We start from the raw sequence: 17104 nt of genomic DNA, 5'->3' as shown, positions 1-17104 counted from the left end.
GCATAAGGGATGTCTGGCTGTCAATGTTTTTTAGTAAAACCCCAACATCCCAGACAGTGTCAGGCATTCAAACATTCAGGCAGTGCCTCAGACATCGGGTCAGAGTGTGAGGAAGGCAGGCAGTTAACCATGCAGCCATGTGCTGGGGTCAGCCCAGGCTACTGCAGAGCTGTGCTGCTATAATCACACTGATCCAGAAAAATAAGTCAAATCACAAAGTGATTTTGTGCTGTCAAACGTGACATGGCTATTCATAATTGTGTTCAGCTGCTTTAGAGGTTTTTGTGTAGCAGAGGGAGGAAGAAAAGTGAATGACTTCCCTCTGTGTTTGTGTCAGGAGTGCCACTGTTCTGAAAATTCTAATTAACTGATGCAAGATGACCTTTAGTACATCAACAAGCATGAAAACATCAACTCACTTATTGTGAATACTAAGAAAATATAGCTTAATGTGTTTATCAGTAAATCCACTTCACTAGTAGATGAGAATTAACAGAGCAAATCAACTCAAGCTTTGTTCCTGTTTTACTGTCAACTCCAAAATTTTCAACTTTAATGTGTCATCATGCTAAACTAAATGTGAACACAGTTGCTAGCTTGGCTTCACTTTCACTTTTTGACATATTTTATGTTTTTTTAAAATACTCTTAATGCCATGATCTCCCTTTTACTTTCAAAAAGACACACATTCACACATAAAAAAAACCTTCAGAAACTGAATGGAGAAAAACTCATACATGACACCCTAATTTGCCTGTATGTAAACACTGAAAAGTTAGTCTTGCTGCTCTGTCTGAAGTCTCCTCTTTCTGTATGTGTGTGTCCTTGTTTTCTATTTCAGAGCGAAGTGACAGACAAGCTGCGATTCACCACCTTCTACTTCTACTTCAGCCTCGTGGTGCTTGAGCTTATCCTCTGCTGTTTCAATGAGAAACCCCCTCTCTTCTCCAGTGTTGTTACAGACCCTGTGAGTCATACATCCTGCTTCAGTGTCCACAAGTCCATGAAGCGTGTGTGTGTGTGTTTGTGCCTTTTACATTGTGTATTAAGTGTTCTGAGAGGTTAAAAGCCTGAGTATGCTCTTAGGCCACTCCACGCTTGGTAAAGCAAGTCACACACTCATGCATACGCACAGAGAACACGACTGTTACTAGCTGCTTATGGAACTATGTCCTACTTATCCTAATTTAACCTCTCTGGCCTATTTTTCTGCACATTTTTGAATTTCTTAGAATCCCTGCCCTGAAACCACAGCCGGTTTTCTTTCCAGCATGACATTTTGGTGGTTCACGAGGTGGGTTCACTCTGCTCTGTGATATGGTGCCCAACATCTGTACACCCACATTTTGTTTATATATATATTATATATATACATACACACATATATAAAATCAGCTAGAGACAACTGCTACACATTTACTATCTTGCTTAACAAGCTTGCAGATGATTGGATGAATGACTAAGGAAATTGTTTTGCTATTCAATTCAATTCAATTCAATTCAATTTTATTTGTATAGCGCCAAATCACAATACAAATCATCTCAAGGCACTTTACAAAAACTAAAAAAAACTATACACTTAAATGTATGTTTGACTTTCTCTGAGGAACATCTTAATCACAACACTGTTGAGGTAACTCACCGCTACAAAGTTAGCGTAAAGGCTAACCTCCATTGCATAATAAATAAACACTCTAAAGTTGGAATAAGGTCAACAGCGTATGATTGGCTGTGGACAGTGAGGAGGCTGCACTAGTGACTAGTGAGAGAAAGTGATATTATGAAATAAAAAGTAACATGCAAATAACAAATGAGAGGTGACTTGTATGATGAAACACAAATGAATTTAAATACAAGTTTCAAAATATAAATGATAAAATCATGTTTCATAGCAAGTTACATTTTAATGTTTTCTTAAAGTGTTTCAGTTGATATATTTACATGCTCCGCAGAATTTATTAATTTAATTATTTATTTCTTAATGTGTATTTTATTTAAGAAATATTGAACATTTGACACTCCATACAGTATTTGCTGCTGCTCATTTGTTTACAGTAATTCTGCGTGAATTGAATTGCTTAATGCATTTGACTGGAATAAACTACTTCTCTTTCTTAGCATGGCCATTAAAGGCTACAAAATGCCCCTGGAGGTCAAAGACCTGTGGTCTCTGAACCAGCGAGACTGCTCCAAGAAAATGGTGCCCAAACTCCTCAAAGAGTGGGAGAAGGAGCAGGCCAAGGCCAAGAGGTATGTTTGTAAAAGAGGAGAGGGTGACATGAATGAATGTATTATCTGAAATATATCACTAGGTTTACATACAAAGACAGGCAAGTTATTGACAAATTAGAGAACTACTGGAAGCTGCATAGTTTTACTTTCACTTTTTTACACTGCTGCAATGATTGCATTCTCTGTGAAATCTTTGTCAGCCCCAAGCCCAGTGGCTCCTAATAAAGAAAATACTGAAAATTATATAGTTTCATTTTGTTAAAAAGGGTAAAGCCTCTGGAGTTTCTCAAACCTTTCAGTTGTCATAAAATACATATTCATTGCTCTGTTGACTATTTCCATTACCAGGATGCTTTATGTGGGATTGACTGGAGAAATAAATTCTATCACGATTTGTTTATACACACAATACGTGTAAGGATCTATTCGTTGTTGGCTTTTGACAATAAGAAATATCACCAAACCTCTCTTAATTGATAGATGTACTTGAAATCCAGTCTTCCAAACACTATTTAAGCTGTACTTAAACAACTTAAATCATGTGTAGATACCAGATTAATGCAGAAGGGTGGTGCTAACCAGGTTACTTGAGTGCATGGAAACCTACTGAGTGAGACTTAAGATTAGTGGTCTCAAATCAGTAATTGTAAGCTACATATAATTTCCAAAGTGAAATATTTAGATTTACACACAAAGATCAAATCCTGTCATGATCAGCTTCCCAGCCTTTTACTTCCTTGTTAGAACAGAGAAGGGAGAGAGGATGTTGTCTTACAGGGTTGGGCTTTTTGTGTGTGTGTGTGTGTGTGTGTGTGTGTGCGTGTGTGTGTGTGTGTGTGTGTCTGCGCACTTGTAGGCGTATGCTCACCCCTTTTTGCACAAGTGAAACCATGAGCATGTTTGGCTAACCCTAGCAGTAGGATGGCCTCTTGTAACATGTAAACCCACCACAGTGTATTTACTTTAAGTACTGTGGGAAAATGAGACACACACAAAGATTGCAACTTTATAAAGGAGAGACTATATGAAACACAGTGCTTTGCTTTCTTTTGAGGAGTAATTTCGGTTTTCAACATCAGAGCCTGGAACATAAATAAAAAAATTGAATTGAATTGAACAATTAACGGGCAGCATGGTGGCTGAGTGGTTAGCACTGTTGCCTCACAGCAAGAAGGTCGTGGGTTCGCATGTTCTCCCTGTGCTTGCGTGGGTTTACTCCGGGTACTCCGGTTTCCTCCCACAGTCCAAAAACATGCATGTCAGGTTGATTGGTGACTCTAAAATTGCCCGTAGGAGTGAGTGTGAGTGTGTGAGGTTGTCTGTCTTTGTGTGTCTATATGTGGCCCTGCGACAGACTGGTGACCTGTCTAGGGTGTACCCCTGCCTTCCACCCGAGAGAGAGCTGGGATAGGCTCCAGCAGATCCCCGTGACCCTGAACAGGAAAAAAGCGGGTATAGAAGATGGATGGATGAACAATTAACTCCATCTCCCACTGCTCTGCATAATTACTTTTCTCATTCCACATTTCTCATTTCCACGATTTAAATGTGTTCACCTACATACTGGAGAAATTTGTTTAATTGCCTGGCACCTCAACTGTATATTGTGCCACTTCAGCAAGAAGGCAGTTTCATGCACAAACACACTCAACAAACCTGCTGAACTTTGACCTCAATCAGCTAGCTTCCCTTCTCTCTCTCTCTCTCTCTCTCTGTCATTCTCACGCTCACTCTCACTCTCTCTCTCACTCTCACTCTCTCTTGCTCTCTCTGCCGCAGTTTTCCTGTCAGAGTTTCCTGTGCTTTCTCACTGAGAACGACTTGTAAAATGATATGGCAAAGCTTGATTAGGCCTTTTCACGCTCTGGAAACCTGTTTGGTGTTAAGCTGAATTCCATCACAGTTGTCGTGTTAAAATGTAGTTGCCAGGGTTTGCTGCTGGAATCTGACTCCTGCATTTTAAGCTGGTATTAGAATAGATTTTGTGTTGTCTGCAAAACATTCCTTGCACCTGGATCTCAACTTGGGATTCCCGGATTCTGTCTCTTTTTGAGATCCATAGCAAATTAACAAGTGCAACCACAAGGTAATAGGACGAGGGAGCTTTTTTGCACCATTTTGTTTCTACTGCAATGGTGTTGTTTTGCTTAAGTGAGCATAACTATAACTGTGTTGTTAATTTAGAACAAAAAAAATTTATCAATTAGTAACAACTTTTAATCACAGGCCAACTGTAATTCATCCGCAACTGATGACAGTTTATTATTTTAGTCAAGTCAAGTCAAGAAGTTTTTATTGTTATTTCAACCATATAAAGCTGTTGCAGTACAAAGTGAAATGAGACAATGTTTCTCCAGGACCATGGTGCTACATATAACAGAGCGACATATGACAACAGAAGACTAAACTTAAGACAATTTAACACTTGTTTACAATGAATTACTGAATTAGGATACAAGTGCATCTCCCATTGCCTATGTAGATGATACTCAGAGGTCCCTGTCCTTTACATCAAATCACCTCAATAAATTAGCTATCCTTATTGGTGATCTCTAAATTATTAATGCATCTGTCTCGTACTGACTAAATGACCATAAGTTGTTTACCTGCTCAAGTAAACCATAAGTTTAGAAAGGACAGCTGTTCATTTCACAGCTGCCAGTACAATCCAGATCATTTTCACAATTTTTTTTTAGTCACACAGTGTTTTGTTAATGGTGACATTTACTGTAGAAAGATGCTGTATGAACATATTTTACTTCCTAACTTACAATGTTACATATTAAAAAAATTATTACTCAGATCTCTCTATCTTTTTCCTACCCTGGATATACTTCTTATTCCACAGTGAACAGAACCTGTCCAGCCAGGCTATGTACTCTAAGCCCCCACCATTGACTACCAACCACGTCGCAGGAGGAGAGGGAGGAGGTGAAAGCAACCTGGAGGAAGTGGAGGTACTGCTGTCCAATCAGAGATCTGTTCCCCAACAGCCGTCCTTCCTACGTGCCCTCATCAAAGCCTTTGGACCCTACTTTCTGATTGGCTCGGCCTTCAAGCTTCTGCAGGATATCATCACTTTTGTCAACCCTCAGCTGCTCAGGTATAAATAAAGTTTGCATGTTACTGCTGCATGCTTTCAATGTTATAAGATATTTGCATCAACACCAACAAACCAACTGCTGTTGGAGTGTCAAATCCTATTTTCAGGAATTGTTTTTGCATGCTGGTTTGCTGGTGGTATAGCTGTTGCGTTCTCTTCTTATCTTTATTTAAATTCTAGCGAAACGACTGAACACCTAGTTTTCCTGTATGCATTCTGTTACTGTCATGTAGTTTATTTCATTTAATAGTACTGCTACTCTGTTGAAAAGATGGAGCTCATGACTTGCTGCTTTACTTTTGAAATGAAGAATTAATTCGGAGCATTTTATGAACATAATTTGGTGAAGCCTGACACAACAAAGAACCACATAACTATTACAATGTCAACATATGGGGGAGTGTTTTCTTATTTTATTTTTATTTGTATACATTTAAATACATTTTACATATCCAAAACCAAATATAATGGCCTTGTTGTTTACAGTGAGGGAAGAGATTTCCCCTTGTCAAAGAGCATACCGGTATTTGCATTCTACGTCCAACCATTTGTTTAGGATAACTCTTTTTGTCTGACCGAATAAATTTCTGAAACTTTCCATTAATATACTGTTATCTTATTATCAGAATACACCAGAAGGCATAAAAATAATATTTAAGACAGGAATGTTTGGTTTTTATTCAAAGGTTTAGTGACTAGTTGCTTTTTAGGTAAGTATAAAGCAACAAGCCTGATTCCAAAGTGGCTCAATACTAAATGTATGTATTTATTTCAAAATTTGTGTCCTACAACCAGATAGGATCAACTCTGCTGGGGTTCAATCAGTAAACACTATAATGGCAAAATCTCCAAGTTTATCTATGCTAACCCATGCCAACATTTTGCAGACGTGTTTATCTACAGACCAAGAAATTTTCCCTCTCTTGTCTTTTATAGGATGCTGATCTCTTTCACAAAACAGACGGGTGTGCCTGATTGGTGGGGTTACACACTGGCCTTCCTCATGTTCTTCACAGCCTTCCTGCAGACTCTCGTCCTCCATCGTCACTTTCACTACTGCTTTGTCACAGGCATGAATGTACGCACAGCCTTAATAGGAGCTATCTACAGGAAGGTAAAAAGTGATCAGGCTTGGTTTTCTGACTGGTCTGAATAATCATAGTTTCATTCTAGAGGAGATATGGTATGCTTCACACATTAGACTTATTCCATGGTTAAGTACTATTTTTCACTCTGTTCTGCAGGCACTGGTGATAACTAATGCTGCCAAGCGTTCATCTACAGTGGGAGAGGTGGTCAACCTGATGTCTGTGGATGCACAGAGGTTCATGGACCTCACCACCTTCCTCAACATGTTGTGGTCTGCTCCTCTGCAGATTATGTTGGCACTATATTTCCTCTGGCAGGTACATGCACATATTATGCCTGTATTACAGGGGCCACAAATAAATTGTATAGAATGTAGCTATGTCTGGGGATTTCCCTCCACAGTATGTTGACGTGTACATAATTTTATGGAACACGGCAATGTTTTGCTTTTTCTCTGCTTTTACTTTAAATTATATTTGCACTGAGTTACTGCCTGTGCTGTACTTTATAGAATCTCGGTCCATCTGTGCTGGCTGGAGTGGCTGTCATGATCATGCTGATCCCTTTTAATGCTGTCATTGCCATGAAGACCCGAGCCTACCAGGTATAACCAATTAAACCAAAATGATGTATTGTAAACATTTCTCAAAAAAGTGATCTTCATTCACACTTTATCTATTGTTGGTGTTTGGTTAAGTCTGTTCACAGTCTAATCCTCTTCCTATCCTTGGCCTCTTCCTGTTTCCCAGGTGGAGCAGATGCAATACAAGGACACTCGTATCAAGCTCATGAATGAGATCCTAAATGGTATCAAGGTACTAAAGCTGTATGCCTGGGAGAACTCCTTCAAGGATAAAGTCCTAGCAATAAGGCAGAAAGAGCTCGATGTGCTACGCAAATCAGCCTACCTGGGAGCTCTGTCCACCATGGCCTGGACCAGTGCCCCTTTCCTGGTACGCTTACTTCACATGTTTGGAAGGTGGCTTTCTTTCGAGATACTTTGTGACACTGATTGGTCAGGAATCACACAATTATTGTCATAATCAGGTGTGGCTATTGTAATATAATTTTGTTGTATAATGTGCAAACTAAGACCCATCAAATCCAAAGGGACTGTGTGAATTTTAAAAAAAATGTCTTAATTGTTATTTGGTAGTTAGGTCTTGTTTGATGAATCTGGTTGCTTTCAGGCAGTCTTTATGAGCTCATAGACGATGTTAGCGTTTGACAGCTGTAAATGCAATTTGGCATGTGTTCAGATTTGTTCAGGTTTACAAAGAAACTTCATTTGAATCTAATTAGAAACCTGATGCTAAAAAAACAGTGTAGAAACTATAAACAAAAACTATTTTAGTTAGTTTTGTGTAAATACACATTATCTCTCAATCTCACAATTAAGTTTTAATCTCATCACATTTGATTTGTTTTTGCTTAATAATACATCTGCAAATGAGCAGTAATGCATACAGTAATATGTAGACCTACATATTCTCATATGGTAGTTAAACATGAGTCAGTGGCGCACCAGTGGCGTACTGTTTTCATGTGTCATATGCCAAGCAGCACACAAAGCGACATACCACAACAGAGAATTAACATATTAAAACAAGAGTTGCAATCCACCAATGTAGTGAAAATTCGTACATGCCAGTTAAGTGACATGGTTTTTATAATTGGCCCACAGCAGTGTCCCGTCATTGATACCATAATCATGCTGCACCAATTTCAAACAATAAAAAAAAAATTTAAAAAAACTTCACACAACCTTTATACAACATGACCTGCTACCATAAAGGATGGTTAAATATTCCCATTACTGGCTGCTGTATCGACCTACTTACAACACCAAAGACAGGCAAGGTCTCATTTCAAGCCAGTGCCACAGAAACGTTACACACCAGTTTTCATAAGCTGACTGTCCGTCTACTGACACAAATCATAAACTTAAAACATGCCCTGATCCATGGGGTCTGTCATACAGAGAAATGTCTGTGCATGTATTATTACAGCCCTGTCAGTAAACAACTGCTCAACAAACTGCTCTTCTTATATATATATCATACATTTCATTAAGCTCTTATTTGGCAGATAACTGCACTATCAACCAAAACTCAGCACAGATTAGTGATTACAAACTCTAATTTGTTGAATATCAGCAGCAGAAATTGCATAGTCACTGTGCGACAGTGTGTATTAACACAGCACTGGCTGCTCCACAGCGCTACACTAAACTGACAGACCTTGGTGTCTGAGTGGTTGTTTGCTGATGTGTTTCCAGGTTGCCCTGACAACATTTGCTGTGTATGTGACAGTGGATGAGAACAATGTCCTGGACGCAGAGAAGGCCTTCGTGTCGCTCTCTCTCTTTAACATCCTCAGGTTTCCTCTGAACATGCTTCCCCAAGTCATCAGCAGCATTGTACAGGTAGGGTCTGGTTTTTCTATTCTTCTTTTACTTCTTCTCTCCTGAATGTGTTTTAGAAGGTTTCACTGACTGCCTCTGTGTTTCTTTCTGTGTTTCAGACCAGCATCTCATTGAAGCGAATTCAAGGTTTCCTGAGTCATGATGAGCTGGACCCAAATTCAGTTGACAAGAATAACACAGCCTCTGGTAAAATTAAATATTGCTGCCCCTGACACACTTCAAACAGACTTTAGGACTTGAGAAAAGTCATGTCAAGATTCTCTTGTGTTAATTCAGTAAGCTCTTGAAAAAGAACTTAAACACTGCTTACTATTTGTACCCTGCAACCAGAGCCTAAAGAGCCAGAAATAGTTTGAAAATACCATCAGGCTTTGTCATATTCAGACAACATTTGCTCAGTCACCAATACAAAAGCTGCTTAACAGAAATTCATGTGATGATTTGATGATCAACAGAATATTCAGTGACAGTTGTCAATGGCAAATTCACCTGGGCTAAAGAAGATCCTCCTGTTCTGCACAGGTATGTCGAGAAGCCTCTTGTTTGTATATATGTTGTCATACCTGAATCCATTCTTGAAATGTGTGAACGCTGTCTGTGTTGTAGCATTAACATGATGGTGCCCCAGGGCTCCCTGCTTGCAGTGGTGGGCCATGTGGGCTGTGGAAAGTCCTCTCTGATCTCTGCGTTGCTCGGTGAAATGGAGAAAGTGGAGGGAGACATTTCAGTCCGGGTAGGACTCCACTTCATCTCCTGCATAATGTCCAAGAAAGTAGCAGGTTACTTCATTGCTCTGTGCTGTCTGCCTAGTACCAAAATGCTGGTGAACATCAGTAAGCAACTAAGGCCCCAGATAATTCCCTCAAAAATTTGCCTTTGTTGCACCAGTGTCCAAAAATAAACTCATGTAGCTTTAATATTCCTACTAGCGTGCATTAACAGATCTGTGGTCAAATTTGTAGTTCATGAAAGAAATTTACAGGAAAAACAAAGTCATGTTGACAAATTAAAAGGCCCAACAGTAATGAGATCTTTGGTATTGTCGGCCTCTCCCCTCAGGGGTCAGTTGCGTATGTACCTCAGCAGGCCTGGATACAGAATGCCACCCTGCGAGACAATATCCTGTTTGAAAATCCCTACAATGAGCAGAAATATCATAGTGTACTGGAAGCCTGTGCCTTAACCTTTGACCTGGAGGTGCTGCCCGGAGGAGACATGACTGAGATAGGAGAGAAGGTACAAATGACAAACGCTTTCATTTTCCTTTCTTCTACTGGGTGACCAGTTTTGGATCTACTTTCCGCTCAGCATTTCTCGCTACGTGTCATCATATCACACATTGACAGGGGGAAACTTAGATCTGGTGAATCAACCCCTTAATTAAGATTTAATTTTGCAGAACTGGTTTTGTAATTTCTGATACAAAACTAAAAAGATTCACATTAAATTGCCCAATAGTTACAGAGATTAAATTGATTCTCTCTCAAACCTGCAGGGTATCAACCTCTCTGGTGGGCAGAGACAGAGGGTGAGTCTGGCTCGTGCTCTGTACAGCGATGCTGATGTCTACCTGTTGGACGATCCGCTCTCTGCTGTGGACGCCCATGTGTCCAAACACATATTTGAGAACCTCATCGGTCCAGAGGGTTTGCTAAAGGGCAAGGTGAGGACAGCCTATACCCAATTTAAGAAATGTTCACAAATCCAGTCCCTGTAAACACTGCAGGGCTAAATCAACTTCTCCTAATACATTATCCTCTTTATTGCATAAACCCTTCCTTGAACCTGGTCCTCACAGTCTGAATGACACTCTTGTCTAGCTTAAAGTAGACAGATTTTAAAACCATGCTGGTAGCATACAGTAGCTCTATGGGGGGGGGGGGGGGGGGGGGGGGGAGTACAGAGAGTGTCTGCCTCCTTAACCCAGGCTGGGAGCTGGTTCCACAGGAGAGGAGCTTGATAACTAAAGGCTCTGCCTCCCAGTCTGCCTTTGGAAACTCTGGGAACCACAAGTAGACCTGCACTCTGAGAGCGAAGTGGTCTATTGGGATAATATGGTACTATGAGATCTTTAAGGTATGAAGGAGCTTGATTATGAAGGGATTTGTATGTGAGAAGAAGGATTTTAAATTCTATTCTATATTTTACAGGGAGCCAATGAAGAGAAGCTAATATAGGAGAAATATGATCTCTCTTGCTAGTTCCTGTCAGGACTCTGGCTGCGGCATTCTGGATGAATTGGAGGCTTTTTATGGATATATTGGGACATCCAGATAGTAATGAGTTATAGTAATCTAGCCTTGAGGCTAGATTGCAAAAGAAACCTGGGATTGTTCTTATTTTCCTCTATTAGTGATGAATAGTATGCAGTTCTGGCTTTACGGAGGGCTTTTTTATATGTTAGTAGACTGTGTCTACTGTGTCTGTGTCTGTCTTCACCAGTGTTTGGTCCAGACTGAAATATTTTAAGTTACTGTACAGACTGTCATGATATAATGACCACACTTCACGATTCCCAGAAGATAAAGTCTACTGACTTTAGTAATCTCTCAGCTCTCCTGCAAGTCCACAGTTTCACTTATCCTTAATAGCCTTAAATAGTCTTTTTAAGATTAACCACCTCAACTATATTATGTGCTTAGTGCTAATTAGCAACAGTTGTCATGCTAACAAGCTAGGTTAAAATCATCACTGTGAGCATGTTAGCATTTAGCTCAAAGCATCACTTTGCCAAAGTAGTCTCACAGAACTTCTAGCTTATTGTTTCAGTAGAGGAAATTTTATCTTATCTTTTTACTAGGAGGAAGTTGTATATTTTATCACTTTTATTAGTTAGTTTTTTTTTTTTTGTATTTATGACGCCAATTTGTGATAATATCACAAGAGCTGTTTTAGCTCTTGCGACATTACCTGCTGGGAAAAGTGCACCATTTAGGCTCTGACTGTCACTGAACTGAGATAAAAGGTCTGTCTCTGCCTGTCTGTGAGTTTGTTGTGGTGTTACTATTGGTATAGTTTATTAGATAATAATAGAGCTTTTGCTTGTTGTTTCACTCCAGACACGTATTCTGGTGACGCACGGCATCAGCTTCCTGCCTCAGGTGGATAACATAATGGTGATGGTGGAGGGCCAGGTGTCGGAGATGGGCTCCTACCAGGAGCTGCTCAAACAGAACGGAGCCTTTGCAGAATTTCTCAGGAACTATGCCCTGGAGGACATCATAGAGGAGGAGGAGGCGACTGGTAGAACACTGCTTCCTGCGCTTATGTTATTTATCACCTCATTTGAGGGCAAAGCAGATAGTTTGAGCCTGCCTGGTGATAATATATTATACTGTTTTTCTCTATGCTTCTACAGAGGAATTAATTGAAGATGAAGAAATGTTCCCTGATGATGCCCTTAGCAACCACACAGACATGGTGGACAATGAACCAGTCATCAATGAAGCTAAGCGAAATTTCATGAGGTACTGGAAGTTTTTCAGTGGATCATCTAGTATATAACAAGCCTAACGGGTAGTTAAATTATGATTAAACTTTTTTTAGTCTTTGTTACGACAACTTCACTGTTCTACCTTTGTCTTTTTGAAAGGAGTAATGAACATTATACAGTTACAGGATCATTTCACTAAACCCTAAGCCAGTCTGTGCTAAAATAATTCTCTAGCGGAACCATAGCAGAGCACATATGAAGAATATATGACCAGTGTCAAACTGCATAGTAACTGCATAAGGAAGCTTAAAGTAGGAAATGGGACCTATGCATTCATGCAACAAGGATGTATCAGCACCATAAAATTACAGCTGCCAAACAAGACTTTTGCAAAATAAAAACCATACGTGAGGTGCCATACCGTAAAGTGGCATGTGTTTACTCCCCTGTTCCTTGTATAGGCAGATTAGCATCATTTCAGCAGATGGAGAGAACCCCAAGTCCCGCTCAGTCAGGAGGCACGGCTGCAGCCAGAGGAAACACTCCGAGCCACAAGAGAAGAAGAAACCACACGAGATGGAGAAACTCATTCAGGCTGAGACAGCAGAAACTGGCAGGGTTGGTCGAGTGAACTTCTATTTTCAGTTCTTCTAGTGCAAATGACTCTACATGTTAATTTCGCATTTTAAATATACAGATAGTCATTTTGCCTTATTTACTTTCTCTTTCTTCTTTAGTTTTTTTATTCTTATAGGTTCTAACTGACCCCAAATTCATCATATTTTAACTGTTGTGGGTATAATGAGAAACCATTCTCAATATTACAGACTAAATTTTTCATTTATTATTTCAGGAGATATCACACCTAATAAAGTAAATTAAATAAAACCTAGATTTATAGAAACATTCATGATACATCGTATTTCTCATCTAAGATGGTAGACATATTTTTGCTACAGATGTAAAAAATCCCACGAGTGCATTTCTGATAATAAGCCAGACAACTCTAGTTCTGATGTCATCAAAATAAAGTTCAAATGAGCTCATTTATAAACTACACTGCACCATTAAATTCTAGACAGTTCCTCTCCATCACATGATAATATCAATGTTATTCTATGGAGACATAAAAATATATTTTTATACCATTGACCTCCGATTAACTCTGTGTTCCCTCTCCTCACCAGGTGAAAACAAAAGTGTACCTAGAGTATGTAAAGGCGGTGGGACCACTGCTGTCAGTGGTCATCTGCTTCCTGTACGGATGCCAGAGTGCCGCAGCTATTGGCTCAAACATCTGGCTCAGCCAATGGACCAATGATGTCTCAACCAATCAGACTAAGGAGAATGTACCTATGAGGGTGGGGGTGTATGCAGCACTGGGCATTGTACAAGGTACGTGTCACAGGAAGCACTGGATGAGACAATCATTTTTAAGTTTAATGCCATTCATCTTTATGCATTTATTGTTGTGTATCAACTGGTTTATAAAAAGTGCCTTTTGTTGTCACGTTTAATGTGCTGCCACAACTTGGTGCTAAATTTCATTCTGAACCTGAACAGCTTCTAGGTGCCAAACAGTGCTTCCACCCACACAGCCTCTTGTTGCTGGGATCACTGAAATAAATTGAATGTATTTGATTTGCAGGTTTACTTTTTACAATCTCTCTGTAGAGACACTGTTTGACAAAGGACACCGACCAATATTGCCTTAAGCAGTACATCTAACAAACCCTTTTCAGACATGGGAAATGTAACATTGTTGGCTTACCCAATCTGTCAAGGGGGTGGCTTGGTGTCATTCAGACATGAGATATTTGCTACATATGCAAGACTGGACAGTATATCAAGTGACACATAATGTCGTGACTGGTAGGCCCACGATACATAACATCAACCTTCGTAATCTTGTGCATGCCTGTCAGTTCATACAGTTAAAATATTCGCAGGTCCGACCAAGGACAACTGCCTTTGTTTAAAAGTGACCAGGTTACATGTGAAAAGGTGCTTTAGTCTGCATTGTTACTGTTTGATGGTTTTCACTGATTGAATGGATGGAGGCTATAAATCTGCATGATGTTACTGTCGTTCCGTTTTCAGTGAACCATTACCCTGATGTCTTTACATTCAGGACAGATGCTGCCTGTGTCCACTAAACAATCATTTTGCTTTCTCATTCCACAATAAACCTGCCCCTTTGATATCTTTGTCCTCTACTTCTACTCTGGTTCATCTCCATCCCAGGTATCCTGGTCATGATCTCTTCCTTCACACTAGCAATTGGGAACATCAGCGCAGCCAGGAAGCTGCACTATAACCTGCTCTCCAACAAACTCCACACACCCCAGTCTTTCTTTGACACCACGCCTCTAGGACGCATCATCAACCGCTTCTCCAAGGACATCTATGTGATAGACGAGGCTCTTCCAGCTACTGTGCTCATGTTCCTGGGCACCTTCTTCGTTTCTCTCTCTACCATTATAGTTATCATTTCCAGCACACCAATCTTTGCTGTTGTCGTAGTGCCCCTGGCTTTCATATACGTCTTTGTCCAGGTACACGGGGAAGAATGTTGCTCATGTGCCAAATGATCCTCTGTTCCTCTTTCCTTTGTGAGTCTTCCTCTTCTCTAGAATGGCATGCCGCATGCACCTTGGCGCAGCAGCTTTTTTCTTCATTTTTTTTTACTTCCAGTTGTGGCTTTTGTTTCTCTGTAGCCTGTGACGTTGTCGCTGATCAGCATCTGCTGCTCGGTTCCAGTCATAAATTCCCTTATCTCTCCGCAGCTGAAACACTTCCTGTCCTGCCACAGCCTGCTTCCACACACACTGAAGGCACGCACACAGTCATGTTGAGCAATACAACCTGGCCCCAATATGCACACATTGCACTGAATATGGCCTTAATATAGAACCTCTTCTGAGAGTAGGCTACCATTTATCTTAGACACCAAAAGTAATCTTATTCAGTCATAAGTGAACCATAAACTCCCTCTCGTGGTGAACAGGTGTTATTACAATTAAATCTTACTTATTTACTGGCGCTTCAATATAGGCCAGTGTAACTAACTTGAGGGTGTCTGGATCTGTTTTAGGGATTACAGGAGCAAGAAGAGGGTATTGTCACCAGTGTGTATTATCTCCTTGGGAAAACATGGAGCATATCTATGCTAACTGAGTGAATAAGTCATAAAGTAGCTACATAATAGAAATCCCTTCAATGGTTAAAACTTTTGATTGAAAGAAATGTACTGACTCCCCTCTAATCTTAGTGACCTGTGCTGGTGAAAGACGTGATGCATTACATGTTTTCTGTTTGTTTGGAGTGCACACGCTGCGACTATCAGACCTGGTAGTTGAATAGTAATTATCTCTGTGGCAGCACACACAAAAAGTAAGGAAAACTAATGATACAAAAGTGCTAAATGTTACTTTGTAAAAGCGTACTGGCAGTGGAAGCTGCTGTTTCATCAGACGTTAGGAATGGGTCCTAATCCATTTAACGCAGGTGTTGTTGTGTTGTCACACTTGACCTCCTCCCCCTCCCCCCCTTCCCGCAGGTGTGCTGTTGTTGGTTAACTGCCTGTTGTGCCGGGCCTACAGTATGCTGCGGGCTGCCGAGTTCACACACCGCAACTTGCTCCAGGGGGTCCTGCGAGCTCCGCAGGCCTTCTTCGAGAGCACCCCCACTGGGCGGTTACTAAACCGCTTCAGCAAAGACTTGGATGCTATAGACTCCCACATCCCAGACAATATTGACATATGGATGCGCACTTTCTGGTACACACTGAATGTGCTGCTCATATGCTCTGCCCTCACCCCAATGTTCCTCATAGTCATAGCCCCGTTAATGGTGTTCTATTGGTGGGTTCAGGTAAATAGGAAACGAGTCTGCTAACTCATTAATACGACATGCATGAGTGTTGAGTGTGTGTGCTGCTAGACTGTTGCATGTGGTAGAAGCAATGATCATTGCTGTTCTGGTGCTGTAGCTGCTGTATGATTTAGTAGTCGCTGCTAGTCCAGTAGTGGCAGGCAACTTTGTGGCTCAGTCTGTAGTTTGACATAGTGGGAGTGGGCAGCAGCACCACTCAGTTCAGTTTGTTACACGAATAGTCTTTTAAGAATTTAATATGACACAAAACATAACAGTTAAATTTGGATTTTGTTGTTATAGGCATATAAAAATTTTAATAATTTTTTAAAATATTAAATCGATGAATTCTGAGACAGAGCTGGTCTGGAGACAGAAACAAGCTAATAGACATTATGTCTGTGTAGTTTATTCCAGTTCATATTCAAGCAAAAGTATCTGGACTGTTATAGAAATGAGGTTGTTTCGCTGTCTAAAAACTTGTTTTGCTGCTACAACTGATACACAGTCTAACTGTAGACTAACAGGCTTTATGATTTATCTACACTATACATAACATTCATGCTCTTTTAGTTTAGCTCTTTTTGTTGTTCTTCCAGTCTCTTTGTGGGAACATTTCCTGTTCTTGTTCTTAAGTTCTTAAATCTCACGTGGTCACTTTCTGGTTCATCAGATAGCAGTACCTTACACTGAGGTTTAATGAGGTTATTCCTGCCACAGGAGCAGGTCTGTCTATCAGGGACTGTGGTAGCTGGAGGGCACCAGCTAGTGATGGTAGTGTGTGTAGTGCTCATCATGCCCATTATTGATTTATATTTTGTGACATTAATAATAAGGGAAATACTAAATCAGTAAAAATCTTTGTAAAATCACTGCTTTGGGTTTTCAGGTTTAAAGACAATGTGGGCATGGTTCTTTGTGTTTATATTGTATAATATTGCAAGTAAAA

General features: G+C 40.2%; 1 protein-coding gene across 2 annotated transcripts in view; it reads left to right on the top strand.

Annotated features, from left to right (window-relative positions):
* The window catches only part of abcc3 (ATP-binding cassette, sub-family C (CFTR/MRP), member 3), a 39093-nt gene that overhangs the window by 15327 nt on the left and 6662 nt on the right, over window positions 1-17104 (top strand). Inside the window, exons 5-23 of one of the 2 annotated variants that reach the window (XM_026316406.1) lie at window positions 842-967; window positions 1233-1294; window positions 2119-2250; window positions 5081-5335; window positions 6272-6449; window positions 6580-6741; window positions 6936-7028; window positions 7174-7377; window positions 8703-8849; window positions 8948-9035; window positions 9305-9371; window positions 9456-9582; window positions 9909-10085; window positions 10345-10512; window positions 11909-12092; window positions 12208-12316; window positions 12744-12900; window positions 13470-13677; window positions 15842-16155. In XM_026316406.1, the coding sequence (XP_026172191.1) occupies window positions 842-967; window positions 1233-1294; window positions 2119-2250; window positions 5081-5335; window positions 6272-6449; window positions 6580-6741; window positions 6936-7028; window positions 7174-7377; window positions 8703-8849; window positions 8948-9035; window positions 9305-9371; window positions 9456-9582; window positions 9909-10085; window positions 10345-10512; window positions 11909-12092; window positions 12208-12316; window positions 12744-12900; window positions 13470-13677; window positions 15842-16155 (2958 nt within the window). Of the gene's footprint in view, window positions 1-841; window positions 968-1232; window positions 1295-2118; window positions 2251-5080; window positions 5336-6271; window positions 6450-6579; window positions 6742-6935; window positions 7029-7173; window positions 7378-8702; window positions 8850-8947; window positions 9036-9304; window positions 9372-9455; window positions 9583-9908; window positions 10086-10344; window positions 10513-11908; window positions 12093-12207; window positions 12317-12743; window positions 12901-13469; window positions 13678-14526; window positions 14838-15841; window positions 16156-17104 lie in introns of both variants that reach the window. The other variant, XM_026316407.1, reaches the window with a different exon arrangement.

This window comes from Mastacembelus armatus, chromosome 19, assembly GCF_900324485.2.
Source record: "Mastacembelus armatus chromosome 19, fMasArm1.2, whole genome shotgun sequence".
NCBI lineage: Eukaryota > Metazoa > Chordata > Actinopteri > Synbranchiformes > Mastacembelidae > Mastacembelus > Mastacembelus armatus.
Note: the sequence above shows the minus strand (reverse complement) of the source record. Positions and strands in the feature narration are given on the sequence as shown.